This window comes from Passer montanus, unplaced genomic scaffold (assembly GCF_014805655.1).
Source record: "Passer montanus isolate IOZ18808 unplaced genomic scaffold, ASM1480565v1 scaffold80, whole genome shotgun sequence".
NCBI classification, from domain to species: Eukaryota; Metazoa; Chordata; class Aves; order Passeriformes; family Passeridae; genus Passer; species Passer montanus.
In genome coordinates this window covers 593-20621 of record NW_024373257.1, presented here as the reverse complement: position 1 = coordinate 20621, position 20029 = coordinate 593, and the positions used below count along the sequence as shown (strand labels likewise).

Below are 20029 nucleotides of genomic sequence, written 5' to 3'. Positions count from 1 at the left end.
GCTTCGTGATCGCTGCCCGCCTCGACCCGCAGTGCCAGCGCCGCCGGGCCCTGCCCTGCCCTGCCCTGCCCTGCCCTTTCCGCTGTCCCAGTGCCAGCGCCGCCGGGCCCTGCCCTGCCCGCCCCTTTCTGCTGTCCCGGAGCGGGCGCGGGTGGCCGGCGGCTGCTGAGCTCCGCCCGCGGCTCTGCCCCGTGAGGCACCGCGGCGGGCCCGGGCCGAACCGCAGCGCGGCCGGGAGGGAGGAGCGGGATGGAGGAGCGGGATCGGGGCGTCCCGAGGCTTGGGCGGCGGGACAGCGGTGCGGCTGGGACTGGGGGTGGAGCACCGGGTGGGCTGCGGGGCAGAGCCAGGGCTGTAGCAGGGCTGGGAAAGTGGGGAAGGACTGGGAGAGCTGCGGCGGTGGCAGAGCAGCTCTGGGGCGTTGTTTGTGGCTCTGGGAGCACGGGCCGTGGAGCTGAAGGGAACTGCGGGTGAGGACTTGAGGGCTGGATGTGGGTGGTACCCGGGTGGCGGAATGGGCGCTGTGGGGTGGGCTGGGGGCGCAGCAGTGGCTGAGGGAGCTGCGGGACTGTGAGTCAGGTGTGGGGTTACTGCTGGGACGGTAACCTGAGGGGTGGTGGGGCACGTCTGGGGGGCACCGAGGCGGTGGGGTGGGACTGGGGAGCTGCTGAATGTTTCTAAAGCCAGGAGGTGCCCAAGCTCATCAGACTCACCTCTCTGCCCACCAGGCACCGGAGGCATCTGAAGGGAAGTTCCACTAGCAGTGTTGTCTCCAAAGGATCCCAAATGGCTCTGGTTAAAATCAGCTATGTGGTGTCCTTCTCCTCCCAGGTGCCTGGGGGCTTCCTCTGTGGGGGTGATCCCTCTGAGCTGCTGGGGTCCTGGGAGAGGTGGGTCAAGGCATGACAGGGTGCAGTACTACCTCACCTTGTTAAGCTGAAGGGCAATGATTTGCATCATTTTTGCTCTCTCAAAATAAGAGGATGTTCCTGTATGTTACCAGAGAGTTCTGTGCTTCTCCCCATGTCCAGAACAAGCTAGAGCTGGAGGGGAGGGTGTTTAGGGAGGGGTTGGTGCATGATGCTGTGTGTGCAGGACGCAAAGTACCCAGCAGAGAACCTGCTGAGTGAGGATAGCATACGGCCCTGACTTGGCTGCCCCAAGGATCTCAGCAGGAGCTGAGCATGGAGCTGTGGCTAAAGAGAGCCAGGCCCATTGGCTGTGTTGACGTTGATATTCCCTGTTCCCCACTCCTGTGCAGGAACCAGGACCATGCCCCACAATGGGGTCAGCAGCTCTGAACCCCCTGGTCCCATCCTTCTTGCTGCTCCCCAGGGAACTACAGCTGCACCTTTCTGCAGTTTGAGGTGGGATGCTGGCCCTGTGACCAGCTCTGTCTCACCTTGGTGCCCACTGTCACACTGATGACACCAGCTGACTCGAAGCTGGACCAGAATCACTGCAGGGTTCAGATGTTTTAGGAAGGTAAGGGTTGAGCCAAAGGAAAAAGGCATAGGGAAGAGCTGTGGGCCTGGTCGTGGGATGGAGCTGATATGGGGTATTGGTGATAGGATGTGGCTGATAGGAGGTAGAAGAGGGCAGGTAGACCAGGGGTTAGGGTTGTTTATGGCCTCAGGAAAGCTCTACCAGCTCTGCTTCCCTGCCCTTTCTTGTGCCCATAATCCCCCAGGTGTCCTGGGTGGCACAGCAACAGAGCCACAAGCAGAGGTAGGAGTGGTGTTGGGGCAGTGGGCAGTGCTGTGCCCCATCCACCCCAGCTGCTCTTCCCCACAGCAGATTTCTCAGAGCTGATGGTGGAGCAGACGTGGCGCCATGTGCTGTGACAGCTGCAGCTGGTCTGAAGCTGCACAGTTAAAATTGGCTGTAACAGACCCCAACTCGACCAGCCTAGCTCGTTAAAGAGTAGAAGCAAACAAGTCCCTGGGTAAGACAGTGAGAAGTTGGATTTGAACTCAAACAGGGGAGCCCAGCCAATCCCTCTCAGTCATGAACACAGACATCTAACTGGGCAGGGAGCTGGGTGGTGGTCAGACCCCAGCCAATCAAGTGTTCAAGTGCAGGAATTTTGGAGCCCCTATAAAAGGGGGTGCCCATCAATAAACCTTGGCTCTTGTCACAGGAACTTGGCGTGTTCAGTCGTGTGCCTGTCTCCAGAACTGCAGCAGCCTGCAGCTCACCTGCAGCCAGCCCTTTGGTCCATGCAGCTGCTTTGGGCTCTCCTTCATCCGCCTGTGCAAACCACAGGGGCAGGAGCCTGACCCCCCACGGCCACCCCTGGACACAGTAGGTGTCTCTCACACTTCCATGTATCCCTCTCCATGGGGAGGCAGCAGGAAGGGACTGCTCCTCCACGGACACCACTTGTGCCCCATGGAAAGCCCAGGAAGTGCTTGCTGGGCTGAGCTAGGGGCTGTGCCCAGGGTGGTGGGCACAAAGAGCCTATCTTGATTGCCTGGGGCCTCTCCTTGTCCCACAGGAGGGTGCTGAGCACTCAGACCCTGGTGCTCCAGCCCTGCCTTTCACAGGACTTTCTTTCCTGAATCATGCATTTACATGGCCCACCCCATCCTGTCCCTGCACAGTGTGGCCTGGAACCCCTGGAGGTGCTTCCTTGGAGCCCAGAGCCCCAGCTCCCGACAGCTTTGTCCTCCTGCATGGCTGACACTCCCTATCCCCAGGAGATCCAGGGAGGAGAAGCAACTGAGGACCTGCCAGTGGAAGCTGGAAGGGGCTGCCTGGAGCCCAACCCACCTCAGCCACTCTGTCTGGATGGTGCTGAGGCCCAGAGCTGGCACGAGCACCCTGGAGGGTCACCCGAGCTGCTGGCCAAGGATGTGGGAGCTCCTGCAGTGCCAGGTGAGTGAATCTGCACAGCTGTGTCCTGGGCTAGCTTCCAGCCACTGTGGGCAGCGGGGCAAGGGGGAATTCTGCCCTTCTGCTCTCTCAGGTGAGAGCCCACCTGCAGAGCTGCCTCCAGCTCTGGGACCCCTAACATCAGAAGAGTGTGGAGCAACTGGGATGAGTCCAGAGGCTGTGGAGATGCTCTTGAGGGCTGGGGCCCCTCTACTGTGGAGACAGGCTGGAACATCCGGGGCTGTTCAACCTGGAGACAAGAAGGTTCTGAGAACTGGGAGCCCCTTCCACTGCCTAAAGGGGCTCCAAAAGAACTGGAGAGGGACAATGGCCTGGGAGGACAAGACAAGGGGTAGTGGCTTCAAATTGACAGAAGGCAGGGTTATATGGTATAGTACAAAGAAATTCTTCCCTGTGAGGGGGGTAAGACCAGCACAGGTTGTCCAGAGCAGCTGTAGCTGTCCTATCCCTGGAAGTGTTCCAAGGCCAGGTTTGATGTGACTTGGAGCTACCTGGTCTAGTGGAAAGTGTCCCTGGAACAAGATAAGCTTTAAAATCTCCAACCCAGACTGTCCTCTCTCTGTCATTCCTGCCTTCTTTTCCCCAGGCTCTGCACTGGGTGTTCAGGTTTGATGTGACTTGGAGCTACCTGGTCTAGTGGAAAGTGTCCCTGGAACAAGATGAGCTTTAAAATCTCCAACCCAGACTGTCTGCCTGCTTTTCCCCAGGCTCTGCACTGGAGTCCCTGCAGCTCCCTTGAGTACCTGCAGGCAGTTGGACAGGCACTCTGCTCACAGCCCTGCTGGCAGGTAATCCCATGGGTCATTGTCTTCTCCTGCCCTCACCTTGGCTGTTTACTGCTCTCAGTCTTTCCCAGATAGTTCTGGGCCCAGCCCTTCACTCTTTTGGGCCAGCAGAATGTGGTATAGGGTACCTCCAGCACGTTACCCTCTGCAGGGCTCCAGCTGCCACCTGAAGGATGTCCAGGGTGAAAGGAAGAGCCTGAGCCTGTGGCCCCCAAGAGAGAGAGGTCAGGAGGAATGACAGAGGACAGACCAGCAGTGATGGGGGACAGGTGTCTGCCCCATCTGCTCAGGTGGGTGCTTGGCAGAGGTGTCCTCTGGTGGCCAGGGGACACTGAGCAGCAAATGGGGATTATGGTGGCAGTTCCATAGCTGGGACACATCACTCCTGCTGGTGCCCTGGCACTGGAGGTGCATCACAGTGTGTTCCCAGGCTGCCATGAGAACCATCAGGGAGGGGTGTCAGTCCAAACCCCCTATCATCCCAACACTTGTGACAACCATATCACCTTCCCTTTCCACAGGCTGAATCCTGCTGAATTCCTGCTGAATCTGCTCCCCACACATGCCTCCCTGTGTGGAGAAGAACCTGCTGTAGCCTGGCCTTCCTTGTCCCCTGATGCCTGGGTGCCCTGCCCCATTTGCCAGCTGCCCTTTGGTGTGGCAGAGGTAGAGCAGCATGCCAGCAACTGCAGGGAGACACCAGGGGCCCTGTCCTCACCCCACTGGCTGCAGGAGGACAGCAGAGCTGGGGACAAACCCTGTGTCACCACCCCTGAGGGCTGAACCTGAGGTACTCAAAGGGATAGAGACACTGCAGCCCCCAGACATCTTTGGCAAGGCTGGTGTGAGGAAGGAGCAGGTGTTTCCAGCCCCATGGCCAGGTTTGGTGGGGTCTGAAGCACTGTAATAGCAGGGGTTGCTACTGGAGAAGAGTTAAGTTAAAGGACAAAAATAAGAAAGACAGAAGTCTGCACTGACTGCTTGGTGGTACAGCAGGCTCCCTGGGTGAGTGTCCTGCCTTGGGACACCCTGTGCAGTTCAGTGATAGGGCAAGGAGGAGGTCATGCTTTTCCTCCTCTCAAGCTGTGGTAAGGGTTCCAGTGCATGTGGACTGTAGCAAGAAGAAACCAGGACCCCGAGATCAGGTGAAAAATACACTTTATTTACAAGTAGAAACATTTAAAAATGCTGCCTCAGCTTCCCTGGGAGGAGCAGGAGGACAGGGCAGGTGGGGGGGGGTCCCACACACAGGGAGCAAGGGTGATGGCACGAGGGATGCTAAGTTTCACCTCTGTCCCTGTACCTGGGGCTGCAGAGTATCACTGGGGAGAGCTCAGCCCCTCCTCTGCACCCCTGTGTGTTTGTAGCCCTCAGCCTCTATGCATCCCCTTGCCTTGGGTCCCAGAAGGGTTTGGGATGACAATGGGTACAGGAAGGGCAAGGGAGCCTTGCCATGCCCAGGGCACCCCCACAGCTGTCAGTGGGATATGCAAGGCAGTGGTGTGGTGGCCCCACCTGTTCACCCTCAGTGCTCCTGGGCCATGGGGGGACAGGAAGAGGTGAGGGGGTGCAGGTGGGGGGCCAGGGCAGAGCCAGCAATGCAGGGACTGGGGAAGCCTCAGGACTGCTTGTTCTTGCGCAACTGGCGACTGGCCTGGAAAGGACAGAGCGAAGATGGGAGGTTAGGGACCGTGAACGTGACTGACCCCGTGCTGGGACCTGCTGTTACCCCAGGGACAGCAGGACTGCCCCCCTTTTCCCCATGGCCTGCATGAACCCAAGGCAGGAGCTGGGGGCACTGGGGTGAGCATGAGCTCAGAAGCGTGCCCAGGGGTCAGGCAGTGCCTACCTTGCCCTTTGGGGACTTGGCGGTGGCGATGCGGGATGACCGGCGGGTGCCGCTGGAGGACGTGGGAGTGCTCCTCTGGGCCACTGCCCGGCGCAGCAGGCGCCGCCCCAGCTCCCTGGGGGTGTTGAGGATGCTGAACGCCATCGACTGGCGTCTCTGAGCCTGCAAAAGAGGGGCAGGACCATTAGCTCAGGGTGGGACAGGACAGAGGGGTCCCTCCTGATCCCTCTTTTCCCCTCTGAAGCTTACTGGTGTGGCTGGGGCTGGCTGCTTGCTGTCTTGACTGACTTGGGAGCCGCTCTGCGCACCGTGGTCGTGGGTGGTCTGGGGCCGTGGGAAGCAGCTGGTTGGCTTCTTGGACTGGAAAACAGGGGACCAGCTAGTACTGCCATCTGGGGATCAGCCTGCTGTGGGCTGGCAGCAATGAGGGAACTGAGGAGTTGCAGGGAGGGGATGTGATTGAGGGTAGCAGTGCCCAGAGAAGGCAGAAGGCTCAGCTCTTTGCCTCTGGAATGGCCTCCTTGCCAGCACTGGGAGCATCCCGAATAGTAGACACACCACTGGATGCTGGGAATACTGGGCACTGGAATCCAGGATCAGTGGGAACATGTGGCAAATGGGGGTGTTACCCAGAGTGCCACATCAGCTCCCTCAAAACCTGGAACACCTCTTGTTCCCAGCAGGGCGCTGAGATGGGGGACTGGGCTGAGCTCACCGGGGGGGTGTCAAGGCCCTGGTCGAACTCCTCCGAGAGGCGCTTCCTCTGCTGCCGGGTAGTGATGCTGCTGGCATGGCTGGGGGCCTGGCTGCTGCGCTGGCTGCTGCCGGCCATCTGGGAGTGCCGCCTGCTGCCACGCTGCAGCGTCTCTTCTGGGTCCCCCATCTTCACATCCTCATCCGTGATGGTTCCCAAGGAGGTGGAGGGCTGGGGAGGGGATGTTGCTGAAGGGCACTGTCCATTGCCAGACCCCCTCCCAAACCCCAGTTCTGGGCAAAGCACTGCCTGACCTCCCCCTTACCATGCTCTCTAGGGGGTAGCTGGTCTTCAGGTGGGGGGGGCGGGCCTGGTTCCGCCGCTGCAGCTCTGCGATGCGGTTCCAGTCATCCAGCTGCTCTGGCTCATCCTGGCACATCCCCAGCTTCATGGTGCTCTGGCCTAAATCCGAAGCAAGGAAGGATGAGGGGGGCTTCCAGGTGAGACCTGACTCCCCCAAGCCAGGGGAGAACCCCATAGCCAGCAGTTCAAGCGCCCACCCTGCCCACACACACCGAGGCTGGAGCTGCTGGTCCGCTGCAAGCGCAGGGAGCTGCGGGTGGCTGGTCGGTACCCAGGGAGGCCCAACAGGACTGAATTGCCAGGGGTCGTCTCTGGAGAGGAGGCTTCCAGCTTTGCAAGAGTTTCCTGGGAGGGGAAGCTGGTGAGGGAACGGGTGGAGGCACCTGAGCGCAGGCGGCCCTTAGCAGGGGAAGATGTTTTTGTGGACTGAGCCAATGGGATGTTCTTGATGCAGACCAGTTTCTCAGACTCTGCCTGTTTCTGGGAGAGAAAAATCCACAGATGGGTTTAGGTTGAATGGACCTTAAAGCTCATCTCCTTCCCTTGGCTGGGACACCTTCCACTAGACCTGGCACCTCTAAGCTGCATCCAATCTGGCCTTGAACACTTCCAGGCATGGGGCAGCCACAGCTTCTCTGGGCAACCTGTGCCAGGGCCTCACCACTCACAGGGAAGAATTTCTTTCCAATATCCCATCTAACCCTGCCCTCTGCCAATAGGAAGCCACTCCCCCTTGTCCTATCACTCCAGGTCTATGTCCAAAGTCCCTCTCCAGCCCTCTTGGAGCCTCTTTAGGCACTGGCAGGGGCTCTATTGTCTCCCTGGAGCCTTCCCTTCTCCAGGCCAAACACCCCCCACTCTCTCAGCCTGTCTCCAGAGCAGGACGTCAGCCCTTGGGAGAGCTTCTGTGACTTCTGTCCTTGCTCCAGCAACTCCATGTCATTCAAGTGTTGGGAGTCCAAGAGCTGGAAGCAGCTCTGCAGGTGGGGTCTCACCAGAGTGGAGCAGAGGGGCAGAATCCCCACACTGCACCGCTTCCCACTGTGCTGGGGATCAGCTGAGGACATGGCTGGACTTTAGGCTGCCAGTACACATTTTCAGTTCCCAGCATGCTGGGTCCCTCTGCAGTGCTGCTCCTGATCCCTGCATTCCCCAGCAGGGGCCCCCTGCTCACATCTGTCATGGTGATGTTGATGGTCGTGCGGCGCCGGGCGGAGCGCGTCTTGCGCCCGGAGTCGAGTGAGAAGTCTCCTGGGAAGTTGGCGCTGCTCTCGAGCTGTGATGGCTTCTCAGAAAGGATGGGAGTAAAGTAGAGACTCTCCAGGGATGACTTCCTCTGGGACAGCCGCTGAGACAGCGGTGACTCTTCAGTGTCTGACGGCACCACTGAGACTTCCAACTGAGAGCTGGTAGCCTTCCTGCAGAGACAGGGGGTGAGGGTAGCACCAGCCAGGCTTACCAGGCCATCAGGAACAGTGGATTTTTGGGGTGCTGGAAGCAGATTAATGTGGTACCTGGTGGAGTTGAGCAGCTGTGCCTCATCGAGGCTATCAGTGCTCTGGTCGGCCACACTCTGGTTGGAAGTCTCATGTCCCTTTACTGTGGCAGTCGTCATCTTGCTGAGTTCCTGCACCTGAATGGGAAGCAGGGAGGAATGGATGGATCTATCCTCCAAGTGAGGTGGTGATGGAAGCGAGGACAAGGAGGGTGAAGCTCAACTCTGCCATACCCACCTGAGCTTCCAGGCTGTGGATCTGGCTGGTAAGATTCTTGCAGCTCCTCTCAGACTCCTTGGCCTGCAGGATGCTCTGCTGTAGCTCCTTGGCCAGCCTCTCCGATTTGCTCTGAAGCTCTGTGTTCTCTTTCTGCAGGTGCTCCATGGCCTTCAGCTTCTCTGATAGCTCCTGGTTCTGCTGCTTCTTGGCATCATAATGACTTTTTGCCTTCTCCATCTAGGATATAAAGCAGAGAAATCCTGTCAAGCTTCCCAGCAGTGTCAGGGATGGCACAGCCATACTAGCCCCCAGCATACCTGCCCTTTGTAGTGCTCAGCTGCCTGCTCCTTCTGGGTGAGCTGTGCCTGCAGCTCTGCCACCTTCTCCTGATGGCTTGTGACTGCTGCCTGCAGCTCCCCTTCGAGTGCCTGTGGGCAGGGAAGAGACTGGCTTAGAGACAACCCAGGTGAGCCCCCTGGCAGCACCAACAGCTCCAGGGCTCAGCCCCCACGTTTTTGTTCCCTCTTTACTTTAACCCTCTGCTGCTGGGTCCGGGTGGCCTTCTCATGCTGAGTCAGCTTTTTATTCAGCTCATCCACCTGGAAGAAAGAACATGGCTTGGTGAGATGAGCTCCAGGCACAAAACTACAATCCTACTGTGGAGGAGCACAGCCCCTCCTCTCTAGCCAGCTCTAGGGCACAATGAAGAAATTTCCTGCCACAGGGCAACCGTTCAGCACCACCCACTGCCAAGGAAGATCCCAGGACATGGCAAGGTGACAGCCACCCCATGTTAATCCTTACAGCAAGGCTGGCTGGAACTACCCAAGCGTAAGGAGCAGCCACGTGCTGGAAGCAAAGCCTGTGTTAAGTTCCCAGTGCCCAAGCACTTGCAATCTGGAGTCCCACAAGTCTTCCAGCACTCTTGACACAGGTAGCTGGCTGCTCCAGGGGATGCTTGAGGAGCCCTCAGCCCCCTGGTCATATCCACAAGGTCTCTGCAGAGTCCTGGGCAGCTCTGGCTGGGACTGGACAGGGAAATGTGGCTTTTCCAGCATTGTTTCCCAAGTGCTAAATCTACCACATCTGAAATCAGTGCTGCTCTAGCCACATCTGGACCATGCTGTCTGAGTGCAGCTGTTCCTATCAGTTGTGCCAAGAGCTGGGTGTTGGTTAAAGGTGGGGGGAGAAGCCATCACAGCACTGCCAGTCCTACACTGAGGAGCCCTGGATGCTCCTGGCAGCCACTTGCTGTATGTGCTGCCGGGGGTGTGCAAGAAGACGTGCCAAGTTGCAGGCACCAATGTGAGGGAGCAGGTGGCAGGATGGGACTCCAATTGCTACCCCCTGGAGGTGCCCAGAGACTTGGAGCTAAGTTCTCTATGGCTGGGTCCATACTGTGAACAGTTCAAAGAGGAGAGGGTGGCTCCAGCACGAAGTGACAAACAAGGAGAGCTGTGCACTGTCACTGAGCAGCCAGCTCTTGGTGTGTGTTACCTGCTTAGTTTGGTCCTTCTGGATTATCTCCAACTGCTCCACCTGCAAGCACAAAAGGCAGAGGTGAGTACACAGCTGGGACATAAGCTGTTTTTCATAGAATCATGGAGTCACTGAGGTTGGAAAAGCCCTCTGAGACTGAGCACGCTGCCAAGACCACCACTAATCCACATCCACGTGTCTGTTAAATCCCTCCAGGGACAGGGACTCTACCGCTGCCGTGGGCAGACTGTGCCTTGGCTGGACAACCCTTTCAGGGAAGGAATTTTTTCCTAATATCCAACCTAAGCCTCCCCAGGCACAACTTGAAATTATTTTCTGTTGTCATGCCACTTGTTAATTGGGAGAAGAAGTTACCTGGGAGACCCCCATCTGGCTGCATCCTCTTTTCAGGGAGCTGTTTCACCCTTTCAGGGGAGAGATGGTCCCCTCCCCTAGCCTCCTTTTCTCCAGGCTTAGCCCTCCCTTCCAACTCCCTTAGCTGCTGCTCATCAGACTAATGCTCCAGATTACTCCCCAGCATCGCTGCCCTTCTCTGGAAACACTCCAGCACCTGAACGTGACAGTCTCTTTCACACCTAGAAATGTGTCCCACACCCCTAGTCCCCGTGCTGTGTAGGACATGAATTAAGGGGTGTGCAGAAGGCTGAACACACCCCTTAACAAGGAGGGCTCCCCCATCCCCATCCCCATCCCTCCTGCTGGGAGTGGAACTCCTACCTGACTTGTCAGTCTCTGCTTCTCTTCCAGGAGTTTCTTCCTCTCTTCCAAGGCTGCTGCCTTGCTGCTCTCATACTCCTTACTCAGGTTCTCCAGCTTCTGTACTGCCTCCTTAGCCTCCTGCCTGCTGCTGGTCACCAGCTTCTCAGAGGATGCCCGCAGCTGCTCCAGCTCCTGCACGTGCCTCTCCCTGGCCTGGCCCAGTTCTGCCTCGAGCTGCCTCTGCCCTTGGCTGCGGCTCTTGCTGAGCCCCTGGTTCTCCTCGGCCAGCCGAGCGTTGGCCTGCTGCAGCCCTGCCAGCTGTGCAGCCGCCTCTGCTGCGTCAGCCTGCAGCCGCTGAATGGCGCGGTCCTTCTCTGCCACCCGCTCCCGCAGCGACGGCACCTCAGCCGCCTCCAGCTTGGCCTGCGCTAGCTCGGCTTGCAGCGTGGACACAGCTTTTGCTCTCTGCTCCAGCTCCTGGTGGTGCTGGCTTTCTAGGGAGGCGTGCTTGGCCCGAGCGCTGTCGAGCTCCTGCTGCAGAGCAGCCAGGAGCTGCTCCTTCTGTAAGCACTTGTCCTGGCAGACCTTTGCCTCCTGCCGCAGCTCATCCTCCCGCTCGCTCTGGCAGTGGCGGTCCCTCTTCAGGGCCTCGATGGTCATCCGCTGCTTCTCCATCTCCTCCTGGCACCGCTGCACCTCCACCTTCATCAATGAGCACCTCTCAGCTGCACGGGAGGCTGCCGTGGCCATCTCTGTCTGCAGCACTCGCAGCCTCTCCTCCAGCTTCTTGCTCTTCTCTGACTCAGCCAGAACCAGGCGTTTCAGCTCCTTGCTCTCCCCTTCCTTCTCTGTCACCTGGTGATGGAGGATGGAGATGTCATGCTCCAGGTTGCTGATCAGGCTGTTCTTCCTCTCCATCTCCTGGACACACTGGGACACCTGTTCCTTCCAGCTCTCCTTCTCCTGCACGGCAGAGCGGAGGGACACCAGCTCCTTCTCTGCAATCCGCAGCTGATCCACAGTGCCTTCCAACTCCTTGGACTTGAGCTTCTCCTGGGACAGCTGCTGGGAGACTCCCTCCAGTGCCTCAGCAGCTCTCTGGGCATCTGCCTCCAGCTTGGCCACGCGCTGGGCTGCTGTTTGCTCTGCCACAGTCATCTTCTCCTGCAGGGATGAAATCTCGGCCCTCAGCCTCTGCTCCTCGCTCTCCTTCTCCTTTGCCCACGACTGAGCGCTGGACAAATCAGCCTCAAGGCTAGCCAGCCGTTCTGCCTGGGCTTGCAGCACAGCCACCTTCTCCTGCTCAGCCTGCAGCTGCTGACAGGTCCGGCTGTGCTCTCGGCTCAGCGCCTCCATTTCCTCCTTCAGCCGCCTGCACTCTTCGTCCTCCCCTCGGGCAGCAGGAGAGGCTCCCACAGGCTGCTCCTGGCTCTCCTCTGGCAACTGGCGTGTGGCCAGCTCCTTGCCCTGCTCCGGCAGAGCTGGCTCCCGGCCCTGAACCAGCTGCTGTCTCTCTGCCTCCAGCTCAGCAATCCTGGCTAGGTTGCCTTCCAGGCACTCGGCTGCCCGTCTCTTCTCGTCCTCCAATATACCCTCAGTGTTCCGCAGGGATTCCTCCAGGAAGAGCAGCTGCTCCTGCAGGCGGCTGTTCTCCCGGGCCAGCTTCTCCCTCTCAGCCAGCCTCTGCTGGCTCTCCTTTAGCTTGCCCTCCAGCTCCTGCAGCTGGGCTTTCAGTGCCTCTGCTGCCACTCCCTGCTGCCGCTGGGCACCCAGCTCCAGGATCTGGGCTTCCAGTTCACCGACCTTGCGGCTCAGTGCAGCCTTCTCTTCATCCACGGCCTGCAGCTGGCTGCTAAGGGATGTGTTGGCCTGCTGCAGCTGCTGCAGGGCAGAGTCCCTTTCCCTCAGGGCCTGCTCGTGCTGGATGCTGAGGGCAGCCAGCTGCTCAGCCTGGCCCTTGGCAGCCTGTGCCTGCAGGTCTTGTTTCAGTCTCTCTTGGGCCCGGTGGCTCTCAGAGAGGGAGCTCTGGAGGCTGGTGACAAGGCTGTCCAGCTGCCGCTTCTCCTCCTCCAGCTGCAGTCCTTTGGCCGTGAGGCTGGAAACTTCCTGCTTCAGCTCCTCCAGCTGGCAAACAGAAGAGCAGGGAGACTGTATTGGGTCTGACTGAGACAGAGATAGTACTGCTCAGCAGCACCCAAAACACTGGTGCGTTATCAACGCCTTTCCAGCTACCCATGCAAAGCACAGCACTGTGAAAGCTCCCAAGGGAAAATGAACTCTTAACACCATCCCCCCACCCCCCAGCAAGGGTCTCAGAGTGGGCAAGATCCTGGGCCTGGGAATAATGAGGCCAACTGACACAAATTAACCAAAGGGATATTCCATACCATATGATGTCAGCTCAGATAAAAAAGCCAAGGGAGGTTGGAGGAATGGAGGGAAGTAATTATTTTAGTGTCTGCCTTCTGGAGCAACCACTACACATACTGAAGCCCTGCTTCCCAGGAAGTGCCTAAACATCACTCACTGATGGGAAGTAGAGATTAGCTTTTCTCTTTGCTTATGCATACATAAACTTTCACTTTTCCTTTTTTTCCTTTAGTAAAGTGCCTTATCTCAACATACTAGTTCTTTTCCATCTTATTTTTCTCTCCCCTGTCCTGCTGGGAAGGGGAGTGATAGCGGAGCTTGGTGGGCACCTGGTGCCCAGCCAAGGTCAGACAACTACAGGAACAAAACATACACCCCCTAGGTATTACTCAGGCTGTAGCCAACATGCTCACCAGAGCCCCATGTGCTGCATCCCACTGGGAGCTGTCCAGTGCCTGCCTTCCCTCCCATCACACCCTCAGGGCACCTTGCTTTCCCCTCAGCCTTGTGCCAGTCTGCTCCCTTGGACCCAACACCTTCTTTTCACCATGCAGGAGATGCTCTCTTCACAACCAGTTAATGTTGTGGGAGGATGGGGAAGCCACCAGCTCCCTGGCAGCAGTATTTGCAAATTCAGCCCAAAAGGAGCTCTCTCAGAGTGCTCAGCCCCACATCCCCTACCCAGCAGGCTCTGCCCCACATGGCTTTGCCATGCATCTCCTGGCACCTGCTGCTCTCTCCAACTGGAGTAGTTTACCATTCAAGCCCTTGCTGCAGGAGCCCCAATGTACCTTCAAAATGTCCCCCATGACTTCTCCCTTCTCCTGGGTGCTGCACTCCTCCAGCTTGGCCAACTGGTCCTCCAGCATAGAAATCTTGCCCTGTAGAATCTCGATTTTCTCTTCTGAGCATTTCTGGGGACAGAGATGAGACTGAGCATGGTGCAAGACAGAAGAACCAACCAAGCAAGGAGAGGCACAGCCATCCACTCAGTACTGACACCATGCTTTTCCAGCAGCTTTATCTCTCTCCACTACAAGGACAGCAGCCTGTTCCACCATGGGGAACCCTTCCTAGGAACAGGGAGAGGCTTCCCACAGGAGCTGACAGTTACACAGCTTCTCCTTGTGTGCTGGCAAAAATGGGCAGGAGGCTCCTGGCTGCTGCACGCTGCTTGCAGTTGGCATGTCCCTCAACTGGGAGGGGGCTACGGGGGAGCACCCACCACTCCCCAGGCCCGCTGACCTTATCCTGCAGGGCTGCATGCAACTCCTTCTCCAGCTGTCGCTGCTTTTCCTGCGACTGTGCCATGGCAGTGTTGTGCTCCTCCGAGAGCTCATTCAGGGCTCGTTGCAGCTGGACCATGTTGCTGGCGATCTCCCGCAGCTGCCAAGTGAAAATCCACCCAGTCCAGAAGAGAGGCAGAGCGTGCCTTTGCTGTTCAGGGCTCTGCCTACTCCCCATTCCCAAGAGCTGCAGCACACATGGGCATCCTGGGTTCTGCCACATGCAGGCAGCTCCACCCAGCCCCCATTCCCCCACCAGAGTTCCTATTTGGATCAGGATCCAGAGCCCAAGCAGGCTTGGTCACTGGGTCAAAGATTGCATCAGCAGAACCATAAACATCCCAGCATGCAGCACTGCCATCAAATCCTCCTGCCAGGCTCCATCACAAGCAACTGGGCTGTGGGGACATGGAGAGGACACTGCACCCCATACCTTGAAGGAAAGATCCCCATTCTCCTCGGAGAGCTGGCTGATTTTTCGGTCCATCTGGGCTTTTTCAGTCTTCAGGTCCTGGCACTGCCTGAAGGCCTCGTGCAGGCGCCCCACCAGGCTGTGGGAAAGGAGGTGGTTAAGGAGGCGGTGCACGCTGGCAGCAGGCAAGGATATCACCAGGGATCAGTGCTGCTGGATATTGCCACGGAAACTAAAGGTTCCAAGGGATCTCCATGCCTTGCTGTGACTCTACCATCAACCCAGCTCTAAAACTGAGTCGCAACAGGTGGCAAAGCAGAGTAGGGATAAGCAATGTTGCACAAGCCCAGCTGCTCCAAACTGAGAGCAGAGGCAGCCGATCTCCATGCCTTGCTGTGACTCTACCATCAACCCAGCTCTAAAACTGAGTTGCAATAGGTGGCAGAGTAGAGAGAAGCAATGTTTGTGCTTTGCACAAGCCCAACTGCTCCAAAGTGAGAGCAGAGGCAGCTGTGGGACTCCAGCCACCCCCCTGCAAAGGGAAATAGGTGAGGAAAGGACAAAAAAAGACATGGCACTTCCAGTGGAGGTTGGGCAGCCTTCCTGAGTAAACAATGGCATAGGGACAGAGCAAAGACCAGGACGCAGTGTGACAGGTGATTTCAAGTGTGTGACAAAGCCCAGTACATAGGATCAAAGTAAAGGCTGGGAAATGGACTGGAGTCAGGAGTTCCAGGATCACCCTGAAAGCTTCCCCTTTTCCAGGGCAGGTGAGACCCACAAGGTCAGCACACCCTTTTCACATAACAGGAATAGCTGCTCCCATGCAGGGTTCGGGCCAAGAGTCGGCTGTTAGAACAGGATGCATGGTTTGGGACTGGATCCATGCCCACTGCAATAAAAATGGGCTGCAGGCCATAACTGCCCTGAGGGCATGGGCAGTGTGATGGCAGCACAGCTGTGTCATGGGCTGATCCCACAGCCTGGGCAACAAGGGAGTAGGGGGATTCTGCTCCTCTCTGGTGGGACCCCACCTGCAGAGCTTCCTCCGGCTCTGGGGTCCTCAGTATCACAAGGAAGTGGAGCTGCTGGGGCAAGTCCACAGGAGATGCTCCAAGGGCTGCTGGAGCCCCTCTGCTCTGGAGACAAACTGGGAGAGACCTGAGCGTGGTTCAGCCTGGAGTTGAGAAGGCTCCAGGGACACCACAGAGCACCTTCCAGCACCTAAAGGGGCTCCATGACAGCCAGAGAGGGACTTTGGACAAGAGTCTGGAGTGACAGGAAAAAAGGGAATGGTTTCCCGCTGACGAAGGACAGGGTTAGATCAGCTATTGAGCAGAAATTCTTCCTTGAGAGGGTGGTGAAGCCCTGGCACAGGCTGTCCAGAGAAGCTGTGGCTGCCCCATCCCTGGAAGTATTCAAGGCCAGGTAGGAGGGGGCTTGGAGCAACCTGGTCTAGTGGAAAGTGTCCCTGCCCATGGCAGGGCATTCCAGCGGAATGAGCTTTAAGTTCCCTTCCAACCCAGACTCTTTTTTGATTCTGTGCCTGCTGTCTTCTCCCCAGCAGCAGAGGAACAAGAAGGTTTGCTTTCTCCCCTGTTTCATGCACTGCTAGGGAAGAGACAGACAACATAGAGTCTGGGGATGTGGGAGTGACAAGATCCCACCTAGGAGGAAGGAGTGGATGTTCCTGGAGGATTACCTCTCATTCTTCTCCCTCAGCTCCTCCATTTCTTTGGGCTCCAGCCGGTCTTCAGCTTGCTTCTCATTGAGCTTCACCAAGCGATCAATCTGCTGCTGCATCGTGGTGATCTGAGCATCTGGGGAAGGGGGCAAGAAAGGGCCTGTGACCAACTTTTCATGCCACCTGAAGCCCCCACAACAGCATTTCTGCACAGAAACCCTGTGCAGCAGGAGATCAAAGAGCCAGGCTACCAGTGCTGCTGCTCAGGATAGGTGTTGCTTCAGTCATGGCCTTTGTTGCCCAGGATATATAAGGGAATACAAGATGGAAGAAGGAACCTGGAGTCTCACTTGTGGCATGGCAGGATGGACCATGCACGAGCAGAGTTTTGGTGGGACCACAACAGAAAAGTCAGAGAAACAAGGGGAAATCTCTGCCCCACAGAGCCCTCCCTGCACCCCAGGATGTCCTGGACTGACCCTTCTCCATGACAAGCTTGTGATTCTCTGCCACCTCCACCTCCAGCTCCTCCTGTTTCTTTCTCTCAAAAGCCAGCTGCTCCTTCAGCCGCCGCAGCTGGAACTGGGGGGTCTGCATGATGTCCCCCATGGGTGAAGATGGAGTGCTGGGCAGGCTGCAGGGAGACACACACACACAAGCTGGATTATCCTGAGCCAGCACAGGCCCCATGCAGCCACACCTACTCTGCTACTCCCATCTCTGGGGCAGGTTCTCCTGCCTAGATCCGCAAGGAACTGCTGCCTTAAAAATCTAGAAACAAAACAACACACATTCAAAACAATTTCCATAAAGGAGGTAATATAAAAGCTGGTCTTTCATTGGAGGCCTCCAGGGGCACAAATGGAAAAATGCCTCCATTTGGAGACATGGTTTAGTGGTGGCCTTGGCAGTGCCAAGGGCACTGTTGGACTCAATGGTCTCAGAGAGCTTTTCCAACCTGAACGATTCCATGGTTCTAAAAGGAGCTGGAGCCCATGCTCACCTCCATCATCCATCCCCACATCATGCCTGAGCAACATGCAGCAGGAGAGCACCAAGGCAGAACAGGGCATTCCAGGGAGTCAGCGTGCAGCCTGGCTATGTCTGTGGGTCCCAAAAGCTGCCCTACCCACTCCTCCCTTCCTTCATTTCCCCTGGCAGCCAGGAGGCAGGGCACGTACTTGGTGCTGGGGAAGGAGGCAATCCTCTGCAGCTCCAGGAAATGCACCTCTCGCTTGTGCGGGACAGAGAACAGTGGGGAATGCTCCTCAGAGCTGCTGCTGGACACATTGGACAAGGATGCCTCTGCTAGAAATAAAAAGGGAGAAGAAGGCTGTGATCTTTAATATCTAAGAAGCTGAGCAGCTGAAATCTCAGGGGCACAGGAACCACAAATTCCAGTAGGGATGGAACAGCCAACTGAGGAAGCCATAAACCTGCCCTCCATTCCCATCCCTCCTGCTCCACAATCCTTCCCCAGCAACTCTGCTCCCACAAGACTGTCAGCATCCCACCTGCTCCTCTCCTGCAGGGAAAGGCTGAGGTGCTGTTGAGTGGGAAGAGCCAGCAGATCTAAGGTAGCCCTACCCTTGGAGTTTACAGGGGACTGTTCTGTAGCTGAGCGCATCTGGGTTGTGCAGCTGCCTTTATGGCTGGGCAGCTACAGCAGCACAAACAGAAGGAAAAGCCAGGGCCCAGCACTTACCTTTCCTCTGCAGAAATGGCTCCAGATTCTCATTCAGGCACTCCTCATTATCCAGCACAAATTTGACAATTGATGCTAGTTCAACCTGTGTTGGAGGAGCTGCAGAGTTAGTGGCTCTGCCGCAGGTCACAGGCAGCACCACAGCAGGCGTGGGGCAGTGGGCAGCTCCCTGCCTGCCTGTGCTGCTGCCCACACTTGTCTGCCACAAGCTTTGGATAGCCCAAAACCACCAGTGAGCACCACAGTGCCCACTCCACACCATCTTTCAATGAGACCCAGGAGGGCAAGTCTCAGCGCACTTTCCCCCAAAGGAACTGCTGCTTCCCCCTGCACCCCAGATCCAGAGGAGGAACCCCAAAGGGATTACCTGGGTCTTGTAGTCAAATTCATTCCAGTCCCCAGAGTTCTTGGAAGTCATGGAGGTGTGATACAGGAGCAGCACAGCCACCTGAGCAAGGGAGGGAAAGCATGACTAATCCCAGGCCAGTCACAAGCACATTGGTGCCATCTGGGACTAAAACATGCCATGCAGTTACCTTGGCCAGTGCCAGCTCCTCTCCATCCAGGAGTTTCTGTGCAGAGACAAGGTTTTCTGCAGCCAATTTGTGCCGGCAGTGCTCTGCAACATGAAGCGGAATTCCCAGTCACACAGGAGCCACTGGGCACACTGCCTCCCCTGAGGTGACACTCATGGCCAGGAGGGGACTGTAATGCATCCCCAGGGAGAAGGGACATGGGGCAGGATGGGCTCCAGAGCTGAGATCCCAGTGGTCAGCCTTGGCCATTAACTCTGACCGACTTTCATTCCCCTCCCTGGAATTCCACCCTAAATCCCAGCCTCCCCACCTTGGCATCTCCCCTCCAACATCAGGAAAAACAGAGAGCTCAATCTCTGGGTGGGATATGAGGTGGGAAATGGTGTCTTCCCTCCAGAAATAGCTGAACAAGAGTGTGAGAAACTTCCCATTTCCCCTCCCAGGATTTCTGCTTGGGTAATGGTTTTCAACTGGGATTTGAAGAGCTTGACTCCAGGTACCCAACAGCATCAAAAGAGCAGCCACTGGCACCCTGCCCTTCACACCCAGGACCTCCTTTGCTCTGAACCCGGGCTCTGGTAAGGATTTCCATCTGGAAGTTTCCCCTTCCACAGCTGCTGCAGGAAAGCTGCTGGCACCTCGCAAAGCTGTTGATGTGGGGTGAGGGGGTCACTTTGTGGAGAGGGAAGCTGCAGACAGCAGACCAGACTCTCTCAGAGGTCAGGGGCACCGAGCAGGGGCAGTCGCTTTCCCCAGCACCAGCGGAGGGTCTTACTCTGCAGGAAACCATGGATGAAGGAGATCCTCTCTGGCAGCGGCTGCTCCAGCACAGACTCCCCCTCCTTGCTCCCGTGGCTGGAAGAGTGTAGGGTTTGCATTAACTTCTTCTGGAGGGATTAGACCAAGGCTGAGTTTTGTGCAGCAGGGTTTGCTGAGCCAGGGGCTGGCTCTGGAGCGCTGCTCTGCCTTCTGCCCCCACACCAAGGCCAGCAGAGCCAGGACCAACCACACGATGCACAGGAGTGGAATCCCCCGGAATCCCCCTGCTGGGAGAGCAGCTGGAGCCGGGCAGCTGACACCCCCTGGCACTGCCTCCTGTTCTGCCTGCCAGCCCTGGCATCCAGCACAGCACAGGGAGCTTGTGGTGGCCCCACTGGCTGGGAAGCACCACTGAAGCCAGTCTGTGCATGGAGCGCGGGGCTTTTCTTGCTGGATTTTGGGGAGGCTGAAGCTTCCTCATGCACTTATTTGTGACTACACTTTTCTGAGCAGCCATCAGTTCATGGAATATCCTGAGTTGGAAAGGACTCACAAGGGTTATTGAACACAACTGCAGCTCAGGAATGGCATGCCCAAAACTCACACCAATCATGCTTGACCAGCACTGCTTCAGTACTGTCACTTACTCCCAAGGTGCCAAAAGCAGGAACCTGGCCTGGGACAGGGGCTGGCATGAGGATTTGCTCCTCCTCACAGACTTCCCTTTGTGCCACTGTGAGCTCTTCAGATCAGCCAGCTGCTGTGGCAGCTGCCCTG

General features: G+C 57.3%; 2 protein-coding genes across 14 annotated transcripts; one reads left to right on the top strand and one right to left on the bottom strand.

The window, feature by feature from the left end:
• Nucleotides 1-112: 112 nt before the first annotated feature.
• LOC120513383 lies at nt 113-4684 on the top strand. 11 transcript variants are annotated; one of them, XR_005630257.1, is made up of 7 exons: nt 113-470; nt 729-831; nt 2141-2304; nt 2700-2877; nt 3603-3683; nt 3832-3970; nt 4202-4684. XR_005630257.1 is itself a non-coding variant. In XM_039732782.1 (6 exons), the coding sequence occupies exons 1-6, from the start codon at nt 250-252 to the stop codon at nt 3916-3918; spliced, it is 834 nt and encodes a 277-aa protein (XP_039588716.1). In that variant the 5' UTR covers nt 113-249; the 3' UTR covers nt 3919-4147. The 11 variants fall into 11 exon arrangements, 7 of the variants coding, with proteins under 7 accessions (XP_039588716.1, XP_039588720.1, XP_039588718.1 ...); XR_005630260.1 differs by lacking the exon at nt 729-831; XR_005630258.1 differs by lacking the exon at nt 3603-3683.
• Nucleotides 4685-4821: 137 nt separating this feature from the next.
• On the bottom strand, nt 4822-19545 carry NUMA1 (nuclear mitotic apparatus protein 1). 3 transcript variants are annotated; one of them, XM_039732774.1, is made up of 24 exons: nt 19269-19545; nt 19132-19140; nt 18494-18576; nt 18325-18405; nt 17958-18042; nt 17434-17560; nt 16732-16886; nt 16271-16388; nt 14590-14707; nt 14116-14256; nt 13662-13784; nt 10519-12624; nt 9799-9840; nt 8832-8900; nt 8619-8729; nt 8320-8538; nt 8101-8219; nt 7761-8004; nt 6799-7066; nt 6549-6685; nt 6245-6454; nt 5779-5889; nt 5530-5691; nt 4822-5334 (listed from the first exon to the last, which is right to left on the bottom strand). In XM_039732774.1, the coding sequence occupies exons 1-24, from the start codon at nt 19369-19371 to the stop codon at nt 5299-5301; spliced, it is 4977 nt and encodes a 1658-aa protein (XP_039588708.1). In that variant the 5' UTR covers nt 19372-19545; the 3' UTR covers nt 4822-5298. The 3 variants fall into 3 exon arrangements, with proteins under 3 accessions (XP_039588708.1, XP_039588709.1, XP_039588710.1); XM_039732775.1 differs by lacking the exon at nt 19132-19140 and having other exon boundaries at nt 19269-19544; XM_039732776.1 differs by lacking the exons at nt 19132-19140; nt 19269-19545 and adding an exon at nt 18922-19084.
• Nucleotides 19546-20029: the final 484 nt, after the last annotated feature.